Source organism: Hyaloscypha bicolor, assembly GCF_002865645.1.
Source record: "Hyaloscypha bicolor E unplaced genomic scaffold K444scaffold_165, whole genome shotgun sequence".
NCBI lineage: Eukaryota > Fungi > Ascomycota > Leotiomycetes > Helotiales > Hyaloscyphaceae > Hyaloscypha > Hyaloscypha bicolor.
The window spans coordinates 47,064-60,085 of record NW_020194667.1 but is presented as its reverse complement, the minus strand read 5'-3'; the positions used below and the strand labels follow the sequence as shown (position 1 = coordinate 60,085).

General features: G+C 48.4%; 5 protein-coding genes across 5 annotated transcripts; 2 read left to right on the top strand and 3 right to left on the bottom strand.

Moving 5' to 3' along the window:
• Positions 1–133: 133 nt before the first annotated feature.
• On the bottom strand, positions 134–2,472 carry K444DRAFT_187304 (uncharacterized protein). Its single transcript, XM_024870896.1, has 5 exons — positions 1,798–2,472; positions 1,239–1,736; positions 967–1,041; positions 237–882; positions 134–188 (listed from the first exon to the last, which is right to left on the bottom strand). Exons 1-4 carry the CDS (start codon positions 2,299–2,301, stop codon positions 337–339), a joined length of 1,623 nt encoding a protein of 540 aa, XP_024729556.1. The 5' UTR covers positions 2,302–2,472; the 3' UTR covers positions 134–188; positions 237–336.
• A 1,252-nt stretch (positions 2,473–3,724) lies between these two features.
• K444DRAFT_572052 (periodic tryptophan protein-like protein 2) lies at positions 3,725–6,911 on the bottom strand. Its single transcript, XM_024877344.1, has 3 exons — positions 6,867–6,911; positions 6,701–6,813; positions 3,725–6,651 (listed from the first exon to the last, which is right to left on the bottom strand). Exons 1-3 carry the CDS (start codon positions 6,882–6,884, stop codon positions 4,086–4,088), a joined length of 2,697 nt encoding a protein of 898 aa, XP_024729555.1. The 5' UTR covers positions 6,885–6,911; the 3' UTR covers positions 3,725–4,085.
• Positions 6,912–7,186: 275 nt separating this feature from the next.
• K444DRAFT_542498 (septin) lies at positions 7,187–8,570 on the top strand (the record flags this gene model as incomplete). The annotated part of the gene is made up of 5 exons (XM_024875878.1): positions 7,187–7,237; positions 7,301–7,396; positions 7,456–7,576; positions 7,629–7,939; positions 7,992–8,570. The coding sequence occupies 5 exons, from the start codon at positions 7,187–7,189 to the stop codon at positions 8,568–8,570; spliced, it is 1,158 nt and encodes a 385-aa protein (XP_024729554.1).
• A 175-nt stretch (positions 8,571–8,745) lies between these two features.
• On the bottom strand, positions 8,746–10,683 carry K444DRAFT_187155 (pyruvate dehydrogenase kinase). Its single transcript, XM_024870894.1, has 4 exons — positions 10,321–10,683; positions 10,154–10,273; positions 9,822–10,104; positions 8,746–9,764 (listed from the first exon to the last, which is right to left on the bottom strand). Exons 1-4 carry the CDS (start codon positions 10,464–10,466, stop codon positions 8,922–8,924), a joined length of 1,392 nt encoding a protein of 463 aa, XP_024729553.1. The 5' UTR covers positions 10,467–10,683; the 3' UTR covers positions 8,746–8,921.
• Positions 10,684–10,868: 185 nt separating this feature from the next.
• Positions 10,869–12,128, top strand: K444DRAFT_619357 (CRAL/TRIO domain-containing protein). The gene is made up of 2 exons (XM_024881502.1): positions 10,869–11,497; positions 11,545–12,128. The coding sequence occupies exons 1-2, from the start codon at positions 11,193–11,195 to the stop codon at positions 12,008–12,010; spliced, it is 771 nt and encodes a 256-aa protein (XP_024729552.1). The 5' UTR covers positions 10,869–11,192; the 3' UTR covers positions 12,011–12,128.
• Positions 12,129–13,022: the final 894 nt, after the last annotated feature.

Here is a 13,022-nt window from a genome sequence, read left to right as displayed (position 1 = left end):
CCCACCACCACCTCTTTCCCGAGTAGCTATATACTAGTATAGTACCAAATATCATGGTTTAACTTTTATATCTCACTCACCCCCTTTTACCCCTTTGTAAGAAGGTGCGGGGGTTAATTAATTGTTTCAGGGGACCCTTATAGGGCTTATAGGGACCGGAATACTACTATAGGAGATAAAACTGAGACCTATAGGGTATGTTAGTGTGGTCTTTATTAATATATTATAAAATATACCCCATGTTCCCATTACTTTATGCCGTTGTCTACGTATTAAGTTTGCAATCAGATCGAACGTCCACACGTTTCTATCTGTTGCGGATAAGGACTCGCTGATTCAAACATTTGCTGTGGTTCCTGGCGAGACAGCACCTCTTCTAAACACCATACTCAGCCTTGCAAATCTGTCTCGAATCGAAGGCTTCTTCCTGACTTCGCCCGCACCCGCGCTTTGGACTTTTGCTAAATCCGTCGACTGTGCAAGCTCCTCAGGCAACGGGAGATCTGGCCAATAGGGCATACTTCCCTCCTTGTTCGAACGGATTTTCTCCTGCTTCTCCTCCTCCGAAAGCCTTTTGATAAATTGAAAGCGGCCGAAGGCTTTGTGCAACACGAAGAGGCCTAACATCCATTCTGAGGGTTTGCGTTTCTCCTGTTTTGGCTGAAAGCTGGTGAACTTTTGACCTGTTTCTTTCCATTTCTTGTCGAGGTCTTTTTGCATCAGCTCAATGAGCAGGAGCTTGCGCTTTCTGTAGACCCGACTGCAGAGTTCGACGACGTTGTTGAGATTGAAGACTAGGAGATATGTGCTGAGTCCGACGAGGGTGGCGACTATGATGAGAGCTTTGAGGCTAAAAATAGTATTGTTGACGCTCCATACGGACTGTAGTAAGGTCAGAATGGTATTAGCATTTGCAAGGGATGGAAATACCATGCAGAATGACAGTGGCAGAAAGAATATGCTGACGAATGTAAGGAGTTTGATGTTTTCGTTGAGTCTTGTCGATGCTCTGCTCTCCATTACCCCGCTCGCACTGAATAGCTATTTCGAATATTAGCATGAAGCTCATTATCTGCCAACGTTGATATAAACTGGCATTAAGAAGCCATTTCAACCGATTATTAAGTATGAAGCTTTGATACCCGAACGGAAGTTCCAAGAGCATATAGTCTCAATGTTATAGAGACCCGTTGGAACGAACATTGAGCGTTCCTAATGAAATGGTTCAAATTACTCACCCCGTCCCGCAATGCAATCGCTTCATCTCTTTGACCAAGGATCCGCTCTCGTAGATGTTGCAATTGGTTCAGCTGTTCGCGAATCGACTTGTTAGGTGAGTCCTCTCCAATAAATCTATCCAATTGAATGATGTTTCGAGAAATGCTGATATCCAATTCCGCTAAGTAGTTGATAGCCCAGAAATATCTGCGTGATCTTGAAAACGAGTCGTCGTCGAAAAGCAAGCTATCGTGGGCATCCGGATCCGAAAGCGAATCTCTGTGACCCAGAAGCCACGTAAAATATTCCAAGATCTTCTCCCATCGCTGGAGAACCATACGGATTGAAAATCCTACCATTGCCTCAAGAGCACCTTCTGCATCTCGACCCTTGATTGCACTCAATACCATATCGTAATGCTCGAACTCATTGCTTTTATCATATAATTCGAAGCCATTTGGGCACATGTACAGCATGGTCCAGAATTGGGACGCTGCTGGATCTGGAACCACCACAATCTGCCACCGGATGAGTCTTAACTTAGGGGGGGTTTAAGGGATACTAAAGAACAAAACTTACAGTACAAGCACTCTCTCGGATTCGACGGGTTCTGATGCCGTACAAAGCCTCCAGCTCATCGGGGTTGTCGCTGTGGAGCTTACCAGACCTCCAAATTTCACCCTCCAGCTCGTCATCATGCGTGAGATCTACCAATTCGTAAAACGTAACATGAAAACATAAGTTGTCATCGCTAGGTGGTGGTCGCCGCCAGCATTGTTGGTGGTGCTTTAGAGCTTCCTGAACCGTCCTCATCCCGGTGTAACCCTGCTGGCTGTAGTTTGTCTCGTCTATTCGGTTAGTCAAGAAAGGACATATAGGATTGACCACAGGTAAAGCCTCATTCCAGGGATCTCGAAAATTACCAGTCCATGTCTCGTGTTCGTCAATGGATTTTGTCCAAGTTTCGTGCTCGTCGATAAGTTTCTTTGACAAGCCCCTGATTTCTCTATGCAGCGTCAGCGGAAATACCGGGACCGGGTCTAGATTCTGTCGATCACGCTCTGCTTTCGAAGACTGCCTCATTGTTCCAAAGCCTTTGCAGCATGGAAGGGAAATATGTTCAAGCGTGATCAAACGGAATCACTCACATGATTCGTTTCCAGGGTGCTGTTTTCGCGTCCTCACTACTAGGGCTTGTTGCTGCTTGTTTAATTCGACGGTCTGGATCCAGAAACCTCCCACTGGGGATGTCGACACGATACTCTGCTACAGACTCTTCAAAATTGGGATCGAATTCGTAGTCCGTGACCTTGAAGCTCCCTCTCTTTTTAAGATCTCCGGGACGCCGATATTCCAGTTGGGTTGAGACATCCCGAAGTGTCTCTAAAAGTAACACGACTTGTGTTTCGTCCAAACGCTCCAGGATATGTTGTTGAAAAGTCATTTCGACCCTGCCATCAGGAGGAATAGTGCACGAGTCTCCAACGAATGTTTTCCAAAGATTCTTCGCGTCCTCCCCGCCATATTTGACTTTAAGATCCCTCCCTTGAGTCCTGGTAACGACCCAGCTCTTTGGCGGTGGGAACTTTGTATACCAGTCCAGGCCATCGTTATGTATTGCGTGATCGATATGCTCGTTCTGAGCCATGGGAGGTGGCGAGAGAGAGCTTAATGTTCCTCTTCTCGAAACAGAACCAGTCTCTGGGATTGAGTTGCTGGGCGGGGTTGGAAATGTAAAGATCTTGCTTTTCCCTGGGAGGCTGTTTCGAGGAGAGTGTCTGTCGTTGAACTGGCCTACAAGAACTCTTTGGGATAGAGAAGAGCGGCTCGAGGTGCTCTGACCGCTGCCATTTCTGCCCGATGTTTCTAGGCCAGGACCACGAAGTCGCGTTGAAGGGCTTGTAGGAAATGTGCTAGCTCTCCTCTCCCTGAATGGTTGAACTGTTGTAGCAACTTTCAAGCGACGATCAGTGGAATTCTTAGCGCTTTGCGTCGTATCCACAGCCTCCTTTACAGACGTCGTCACCGCACTGATCTTACTGTCCAGCTCATCGACGCGGGTCTGTTGTGCCTGAAGGTGACCATCAATTCTGTTTAATGCGCTCAAAATTTCCGACAATAAGTGGTCGCTTCCGGAGCTCTCGGACGCTTGGGTCTTTTCCATTTGGTTGGTTGGTTCTCTGGCTGCCGTTGGGAGCCGAAGACTTTTGCGCCAATTGGATGATGGCAGCAGACATTGAACAATAAACAATTGAAATTCAGAATAAGCTGGAAGCAAAATCGACTCTATGGCTTGTATCGTGCCATGAACCGCAAGCGCCGAGGAGAGAGGTGTTGTGAACGAAGAAAAAGCCTGCGAGGCTCTGAGGCTCTGAGGCTTTTTCAGCTTCTCGAGCCTCTCAAGTCACAATACATTGTTCTAGGAAAGGCAAGGCTAATGCACTACGTTAGCTTGCCTCTACGCCACACAACCACGGGAACTCCCCCTGTGAGGTAGGATTGGTGGGCGGGGAGCTGACGCGGCACGTGGAGCTGAATGGGGGAACAGGGAAACTCTGGGCGAAGGCACTGGCCAGTTTGGCGAGAATAGCTTAAGGCGAAGAGGCTGGGAAAAGCTGAGACGAAAGAACCGATTAGCTACTCTATGCTGAAAGTCCCGCCGCTTTCTGCTAGATGCATCGAGCCCGGAAATGGAGGCATGTGTCTAGGATTCGTCTCAGGCGCTTTAGCAACGGAGGTGGCTTGACTTGCCACCTATAGGCCCATTGCCCAACACAACGATGGAAGATTCGAACTCATCTTGGGGGTGCAAACTGACTGCCCAACAAGTACATTATAGCAGACCCGAATGCTCGAACATTAGATTCCTAGTCTAAGCCTATCCACTCAGTATCGTCGTCGTCATCCTCTTCAATCTCCACTTGTTGGGTATCAGTTCCATTTGTGATAGACTTCTGCTCATTTGCAGCACCATTTTGCGCCCCATTTTGCGCCGTCGGTTGACTCAGAAGATAATCAATCGTAAAACAATTCTCATCGGCCAGTCGTCTCAACTCGTCTCTAATCCTTCCAACAGCACGACTGACCGTCCTCAACTCTGCATCCACAGTTGCTCGATTCTCACGGATCCACTGACCGTGTCCATTCAAAATGGCCTGTACCCACAGCAGGCAAAATTCTAAATGAGGTGACTCTTCTGTTTGCTTGCCAACAAAACGAAGTAGCCGTGGTACGTATACGACAGGTAACTCTTCAACGACGAGTCCGATGTTGCTATGCGGGATTGCTTCGTAGACTTGTCGTATTAATGGAACTTCGTTCAATCTGAAAGCCATGACGAGGGCTTTTAGGTAGTCTTTCTCCTTCTGCAGAACGTGCAGTGTTGAGGCTGGTGTGACAGCTAAGTCCAGGTCGATAGGATCGAAAAGCGGCATCGTATCCAGACTATATATTAAAAGTCCTTCGGTAGAGGCGGCACAGAAAGACCTGCCTGTTGGCGCAAAAGCTACACCTGTTACTCGTACTTCCGGCATACGCTTCCTGGCCGATGGGTCACCACCTCTTGTGGATCCTGGAAGGCTTTTGTCGAGCCGGTCCTCGAGATCTGATGCGTCGCCTTGCTCGTCAATAAGGCCAGCTGGGCCAGCTTCCGTCAACAGCTTGCTGTTCAGGAACTCCTGTGTCCCTGACAATGACAAGTTGATGCTGACTGTGTATTTTTTCAACAGTACGAGCGAGTCGACTGAATAGAGGCAAATATACTTGCTGTTTCCACCAGCCAGTACACATGTGCCGTCGGCACTATACCTGATAGCGCCGAAGCTCTTCGTCCCAGCCGCATTGGCAGCAGTGCGACGATCTGTAATTTTGCGACCACCAGAGACATCTCTTCTTCCATCGACTCCTGATTGTTGTTCTGCTTCTGAGACTGACCAAAATGTGAGCTGGCCATCCAGTGTTGATACAGCAAGTTGTCTCGAATCGGGCCTGAATGCTATGTCGAGAACATCGGCTTGAAGTTGCAGAGGTTCGCTGGTTTGTGTTCGGTCGAAGATCGACCATATTCGGACTGTATGATCCCAGCTTCCACTGACAACAACGCCTCCATTTGGCGCAAAGGCAAGTGATGAGATCGGCCCTTCATGGCCTACCAATCGATCGAGTAATTGGCCAGTCTGAACTGACCATATGTGGATGTCGAAGGAGTCTAAAGATCCAGCGCAGACCACCTCCCCGCTAGGATCCACGGCCAGAGATGAGAATGATAATCGTGTTGGGGCAGTGAATGTTCGAAAATTTCGATATCGAATCAAATCCCACGCTCTTATGGATCCATCAAGACTTGATGTGAACAAAACATTTCCCTTCTTCGCAAATTCGCAAGCTGTAACTCCACTTGAATGCTCAGTGAAAGTGACTATGCAGAACCCCGAATTCACGTCCCAGACTTTGATTTTGCCATCGTCAGCTGTTGTGACAATTTTCTGTCCATCTGGAGAGTACACCAAGGCGTTTATGGAATCGAAGTGGCCTTGCTGTTTCAAAATATAGGACTCGGATTGCCATTCCCAAACCAACAATTGACCAAGCTTTGAGGCTCCAAATGCCAACCACTCGCCAGTTTTGTTGATGGTGACGAAATCGATATCATTTTGAGAGATACTCAGAGTATGTATCATATTAAATTCGGGCATCTCGTATAGTCCGAAAACGCCGTTCGAGAAACCAGCCACTAACAGATTCGAGTCTGCATGGTATGCCGCACAATTAACCTTGGCATTATTTTGCAAGAAGTAATGTCGTTGTGTAATTCTCCATCTGGCATGGGAATCTTCGTCTGCATCTTCCATTTCCTCGTCCTCCTCTGGTTCAGGTGCATTGGGGTTCCTCAAGTATGCCCATTGGAAAACAGCACCATCTTTGCTTATTGTATAAATCGTCTCTTGGTCCCTTGAAAAGTATGCGCCGAGAACACCTTCCCTATGTCCCGCAAGTGTCGTTGGAACAAAGCCTTCCTCGGGATTCAAACTCCATATTCGGGCGGTCAAGTCCTTAGCTGCGCTAAGAAAGAATCTAGAATCACTAGACCACTCAATACTCTGGACTGTATCATAGTGACCTGCATACACTCGATGCAGTATGAACGGGGCAAATTCTAACTCTCCATCCACGTTTTGATCTGGCGTTGAAGGTGTGTGCCAAACCTGTATATGCCGCCCCACTCCCACAGCAAAGTGACGTCCCGAGGGAGAAAATGCGAGTGCAGAGACTGAAGACTTGAATGTAAAGTGGTGGAGGGCGATTCGTCGAGATACGCTTGTCAATATTGCATGGCCATCTTCATCGACTGAAAGAAGTAAATTACCCCGCGGTGTGAGGCCGAGTCTGGCGATGTTCTTTCGATGCGCGAATGGGAGAGTATGGGATTTGTTACTATAGTACAATTAGCGGATTACTCGCTCCATTTCAATCTAATACTCACTTTATCAAGTCGAAAACCGTCACTCGATTCCCGACTGGAGAGAATAGACAAGATCCATCAGGGCTGAAGAGCAGGTTTCCCTGGCTGTATACAGTCCCCAAAAGGTTGGAGAACTATGTGAACTGTCAATACGTCGCATAAACATTGTGAGGAGTAAAAAATATACCCTAAACTCCGTCTTCATGGTCACCGTTGAATTGGCATTTTTGCGATGTATTTCTCGCCCAGTAGTTTTTTTATTCCCATGCAAGTTGATCGGTAACTAGTTTCTCCGAAGCGGCAGGCACGCTAGACTCTTCGAGGACACGCTAAAAGTCCGGGAGTTCTAAACGAAAAGGGGAACTGTGAATTTCCCGAACCTCCTGAAAAGCCCACGACTGTTGATCACAAACAACTTTTGCGACAATCATCTCCCTTCACGACGGCACGAAGTCTCTATCTGCGTTCGACCCCAAAGCAAGTGAATCTGCAATAAGCACATCCACAATGGCTCCCCCAACCTCAGAGAGCGCGTCCCCTATCGGAATCGCAAACCTAGTATGTGTTGCATCAAGCATATCTTCAGAATAGCTTCAGAATGTCAGCTAATTTCAAGCAAAGCCCAACCAGCGCCATAAGATAGTAGCAAAGAGAGGCGCAGCTTTCACGATTATGGTTGCTGGCGAATCTGGACTCGGAAAGACCACCTTCATCAACGTAAGTGGAATCAATCCTTACCAGCCCATGCGGAGGTAATAATTCTGACCGCATCGCAGACCCTCTTCTCCACCACCATCAAAAACTACGCCGACCACAAGAAGAGACACGCGAAGCAAGTGGACAAAACCGTCGAGATCGAAATCACAAAGGCTGAGCTTGAGGAGAAGTTCTTCAAAGGTATATCATAATGGGTGTATATTTTCAATTGCCAGCTCTGACAATATCCTAGTCCGCCTCACCGTTATCGATACTCCTGGATTTGGCGACTATGTCAACAACCGTGATTCTTGGATGCCAATTATCGAGTTCTTGGATGATCAACATGAGTCGTATATGTTGCAAGAGCAACAACCCCGCCGTGTTGATAAGATTGATCTCCGTGTTCACGCTTGCCTGTACTTCATCAGACCCACCGGACACACCTTGAAGCCGCTAGATATTGAGGTCATGAAGAGATTGAGCTCAAGAGTCAACTTGATCCCGGTCGTTGCGAAGGCAGATACTCTCAGCCCGGCTGATTTGGCCCGTTACAAGCAAAGGGTACGTTCAACAACGAAAGGCGGTCTGCAAATCAGAAGCTAATATCACACAGATCCGGGCTGTCATTGAAGCGCAAGGTATCAAGATTTACACACCGCCTGTCGAGGAGGATGACGAGGCTGCTGCACAACACGCCCGAAGTCTCATGGCCGCCATGCCATTTGCCGTCATCGGCTCCGAGAAGGATGTGAAGACAAGCGATGGCCGCATCGTCAAGGGCCGCCAATACTCATGGGGTGTCGCAGAAGTCGAGAACGAAGACCACTGCGATTTCAAGAAACTGCGTTCGATTCTCATCCGAACCCACATGCTGGATCTCATCCACACTACCGAAGAAGCACACTACGAAGCCTACCGCGCCCAACAAATGGAGACCCGCAAGTTTGGTGAGGCCAGACCCCGAAAACTTGACAACCCCAAGTTTAAGGAAGAGGAAGAGAATCTCCGAAAGCGATTCACGGAGCAGGTTAAGATTGAAGAGCACCGGTTCAGACAATGGGAGCAGAAGCTCATCAGCGAGCGTGATCGCCTAAACAAAGACTTGGAGAGCACGCATGCGGCGATCAAGTCGTTGGAGCAGGAGCTTGAGCAGATGCAGGGCAGTGCTGTCCGCAGCCATGGTCGTCGTTAAATCACCTCTTTCCACGCGCAACGAAACTATACCCGGACAAAAGTCAGAATATTTTGGTGGTCGAGAAGCCGGATGATCGGGTGTGAGGAGTGTTGTAAGCAGGTCATTGGCAACACCGTTTTCTTCTCCTTTTCCTTTTCGTGTCGTCTCTTGACTTCGAATGCAGCAGGGTGCTGAGGAGCTGCTTAATTATGCTCTTAGGTGCTTCTGGGACTGAGACTTGTTTCTTAACTAGCTTTAGCCGAATGTAATTCATGCTTCTCTATACTTGCTGTTATCGTGACATGTGGTTTCCAATCCTATATTGAAATGGGTATGCTCATCTCTATATTGAAATGGGTATGCTCATCTCTATACTGCGTCCATACTGGCACGCATTGTTAACTGCTCGTTCTTATTCCCCAGTTTACTGATCTGCAGAAATGCATCAACGCCATATCCCTCGAGACTATGTAGCTCCAGACTTCCAGCCCAGTACTCTGCATACACTCTACTCAATGGCAGACCCATCCCTAGCCGTAGATTCGGTGGCCTGCTACTAAGACTTGATAAAGAGCTGTCATGTCCTGCTCCACTGTGCTCAGATTTTTCATGCGGCTCAGACGGCGGGTGGAGTGATGTCGGGATATCGGACGAAACCCGTAATTCTTGTAATGTGGCAGCCATCTTGGGAACTTGCGTCAGATTCTCCAGCCTTTGTGAGGACCGAGGCCCTTTGCTAAATGACCAGAGATACTGCAGTGTGTCATGAGGTATTCCACCGCCTTGGTCGCTGACTCGTATTATAACATGTTGTGGGGCCTCGCAGACTGTGACTTCAATGGCCGGAGGTGTCTCCTCCCATCCTCGAGGCGAGGATTTCTGCCGCTCCACCACAGCTTGGATGCTGTTTCGTAAAAGCTCGCCGATTATATATTCGAGGTGTGAGAGGATGTAGGGAAATGTTGCGTCAAGGTGGCCGGAGAGTTTGAGGGCGGGCAGAGGAGTTGTGGCACCGTAGGTGGCGGAACTGAGGGAGAGGATTGTGTTGTAACACCGGTTTACGACCTCGCCAGCGTTACATTTCAGGAAGACTTCACCGACGAACTCGGTGCCCGTGTTTGAAGCATTGGGCGAATCAGGGAAGTGCCAGGGAGAATTGAAGGTTTCGGTCAGGGCGAGATGCTGCTCTGCTATGACTCGGCGGGAGATACGCTGGAGATTTGTTAGTCGAACGGGCATTCTGGAGAGTTGAAATGTGGGAAGGCATACAGAGCGTAGAATCGTATTCATGAACTTGTCCATATCTTCTGGCTTCATCAGGTCCCAGCATTCTATCACTCCCATTGACAGCTTGGGAATCACAGTCAGATGTTCCTGTAGAGTCTGGCTGATCTTTTTGCAGAACTTCTCATTGTCCTCCAATGTTTTAATCTCCCGCACCTTCCGTAGGCTCTCAAATGCCTTATAATATAGCTCGTAGACTTGACTTATGTGGGGATTGGTCACAACTACGTAGGGCAGAGTTTGCATGTCTCGAATTCGATGTGCCAACCTGAGTCTCATTAGTCCATGCCCCGGGCTCGCAGGATGAGAGTATCCACCTCGTTGGCAGCTCTGTCCTCACATAATTCGCAGAGCTTATCAATCGAGCTTCCGTCAAAGAACGGCCAAAGACCATGAGCTGTCTGAGACTTATCGGCCTGGCTTCCTTTCCTACCCATCTACGATCATCAGCCATTGAGTTTTGATAGTAGCAGACAGAACTCACTCATCCAGGGTAGTGGCTGGTCTCCATGGGGGAGTATTGTGGACTTGTCGTGCTTGAACGCAGTAGTACAGCTGAATTGGCCTACACCGAGCTCCCATCGTCAACCGCAGGGTCTTGGCGCCATTCTGCGAACAGGACTGCAGCATGCCGGCGGTTCCATGCGAGTATTAAGGAGAGAGTGAGGCTCGAAGGTGGATTGTTTGCTGATTGTAAGGCATAGGGGAGAAGAGGGGGTTCTGCCAGAGCGGAGTTGCAGCAGAAGGTTCGTCCCGCGACAGCCCCGCAATCGGCCGCTTGAACAGAAAAAGCAAGGGACATTTTAAGGATTTCATCCAATGCGAAGATAGTAGTCACTGAAAGTTCGGTGGCGAGAGTTCAGGACAGTATATTACTTTTCCGAGCATCAGCCGCTGCGTTGTAGGGCGCTACTCGCTGGTGAGATGTTTATTCAAATTCGGGATTCACCACGTGCTACCTTGATAGGTGAACGTCCCCACTTTTGATAAAACCCTTGGTTTCACGAATAGCTTCACTCTACCTTGGTAAGTTTCTGGCCTCATCTCTCATCAAAATACATCACCATGAGTGCTGAACCTGTAGCAGCAATAGCCGCGGCTCCTGGACCTATTCCGGGCGCCGAAGAAAAGAAGATCGAGGCTGCTGAAGCTCCATTGCAAACCCCAACAGCTCCAACCACAGCTCCCGAGGTTCCCGTCAAGGACGAGAAGAAGACTGAGGCTTCTGAAACCCAATCAAAGACCGAGCCAGCTTCAGGCGATGATGTTCAGAGACCAGTTTCGCCGCCTGGCACCCCTCTTTCAAAGCTCTTCGCTGAGCTGCCTTCTGTCATCGCGGACGCGCAATACACGGAGATGTGGGGAGTAGAGCTCACCAACTCGTTTGATGTTCCCACTTCCATCGTTCTGGAGAAGTTCTTGCGCGCCAACACCCAGGATATAGCCAAAGCTAAGGCTCAATTGAGCGGGGCACTGAAGTGGCGGAAGCAAATGCAACCCAGGAAGCTCCTGGCCGAGACCGAATTCAATGAAGCCAAGTTTGGTGGTTTGGGATTTGTCACAGTGTATCCGAAGACCGAGAGTCACGAGAAGGAGATTGTCACTTGGAATATCTATGGTGGCGTGAAGAACAAACAGGAGACCTTCGGAGATGTCCAAGAGTATGTTTGATACCTCCCTTTGAGTTCAGGTGCTAAATGCATTTCAGATTCGTTAAATGGCGCGCTGCCCTGATGGAACTTTCTCTCAAAGAGCTTGATCTCGCTTCTGCAACTGTACCCATCCCTCAAAACGGTGTTGATCCTTATAGAATGGTCCAAGTTCACGACTATCTCAACGTCTCGTTCCTTCGAATGGATCCCGCCGTCAAAGCCGCCTCCAAGGAGACCATCCAGATCTTCAGCATGGCGTACCCCGAACTCCTGAAGGAGAAATTCTTCGTCAATGTCCCCCTGGTCATGGGCTGGGTTTTTGCAGCCATGAAGCTCTTCCTGAGTGCGGAAACTGTCAAGAAGTTCCACCCATTGAGTTATGGAAGTAACTTGGCTGGAGAATTGCCTGGTTGGGGCCAAGAGCTACCGACAGCGTATGGTGGAAAGGGCAAGGATATCAAGGAAGGGTTGACTGTCAAGTATGCTGCTGCTGAGGCTCCTGTGAAGGATGAGACAAAGTAGGCTGCCATGACATGATGGATCTTCTAGTTTTCCATTCTTTATTACTCTCAACGAGATTTCTGTCAGTGGGGAAGAGATTGTGCTTTGTTATTTACTGGCGTCTAACTAGATATCCCCCAATCCAAGCTGTTTGCCCCCTATTAGCACGTGGACTTGTCCCAAAGCCTGTGCAGGTCTCAAAGTGTCCTAGACAATCCAAGACATTACATTTATAGCCGGTTCCGTCCCTTCGAGGCTTGGAATCAATCTTCCGTTAGTTTTGTACATTCATGTTGTACCTTTATATTTATATTTCCTGAATTGTCTACAAGTTGAAATACAATGATTCCCTGAATCTGAAAGTCACAAGTGCCTTTACCGCTTTCACCTTGCACACCTTCATTCTGGTGAATCGCTTTTCATTGTTATCAATCTCCCAGGAACTTCTGGTACAATGCTTCCATGACTTTGTAAATTTGCGTGAATCACCGCAATTGATGTCAAAGTCCCAGAAACTTTTGGTACATTGAACCCTCTAAATTCGAAATTAAAAGTCCCCAGTGTTCTGGACACCTCGAGTAAATTGAGTTTCCTGAATTTGAGAATTACAGATCGCTGACGTTCTAAGCATTTACCTTGATTGGATTCCCAGATTCTCCAAATGACGAAGTCCCCTTAACCCCATCGCTCCCTCTACCTCGAAAGGGGTCCCGAAGCTTACCCGAGCAATTCACTCCTGTCACATCTCTGATCAATCTTCCATAGCACTTTGATACATTCACAGATTCTCAAAACTTTTCACAAGTCCCTTCACCGCCTTGGCCCCTTTTATCTCGAAAGGAGTTCCGAGCATTAGCCGCAAATCTCATCAAATACATTCGACCACACCTCTCTAGTCGAATGAGGCGGGCAAAAAACCAGAGCCAGCCTTGTCCATTGTATGGCACCATTCCGGACACCCACTTGTTCTGCTCGAGAATCACCCTCCTCACCTCAGCACCTCCCGCCCTTATAACGGCCATCGTCAAACGCA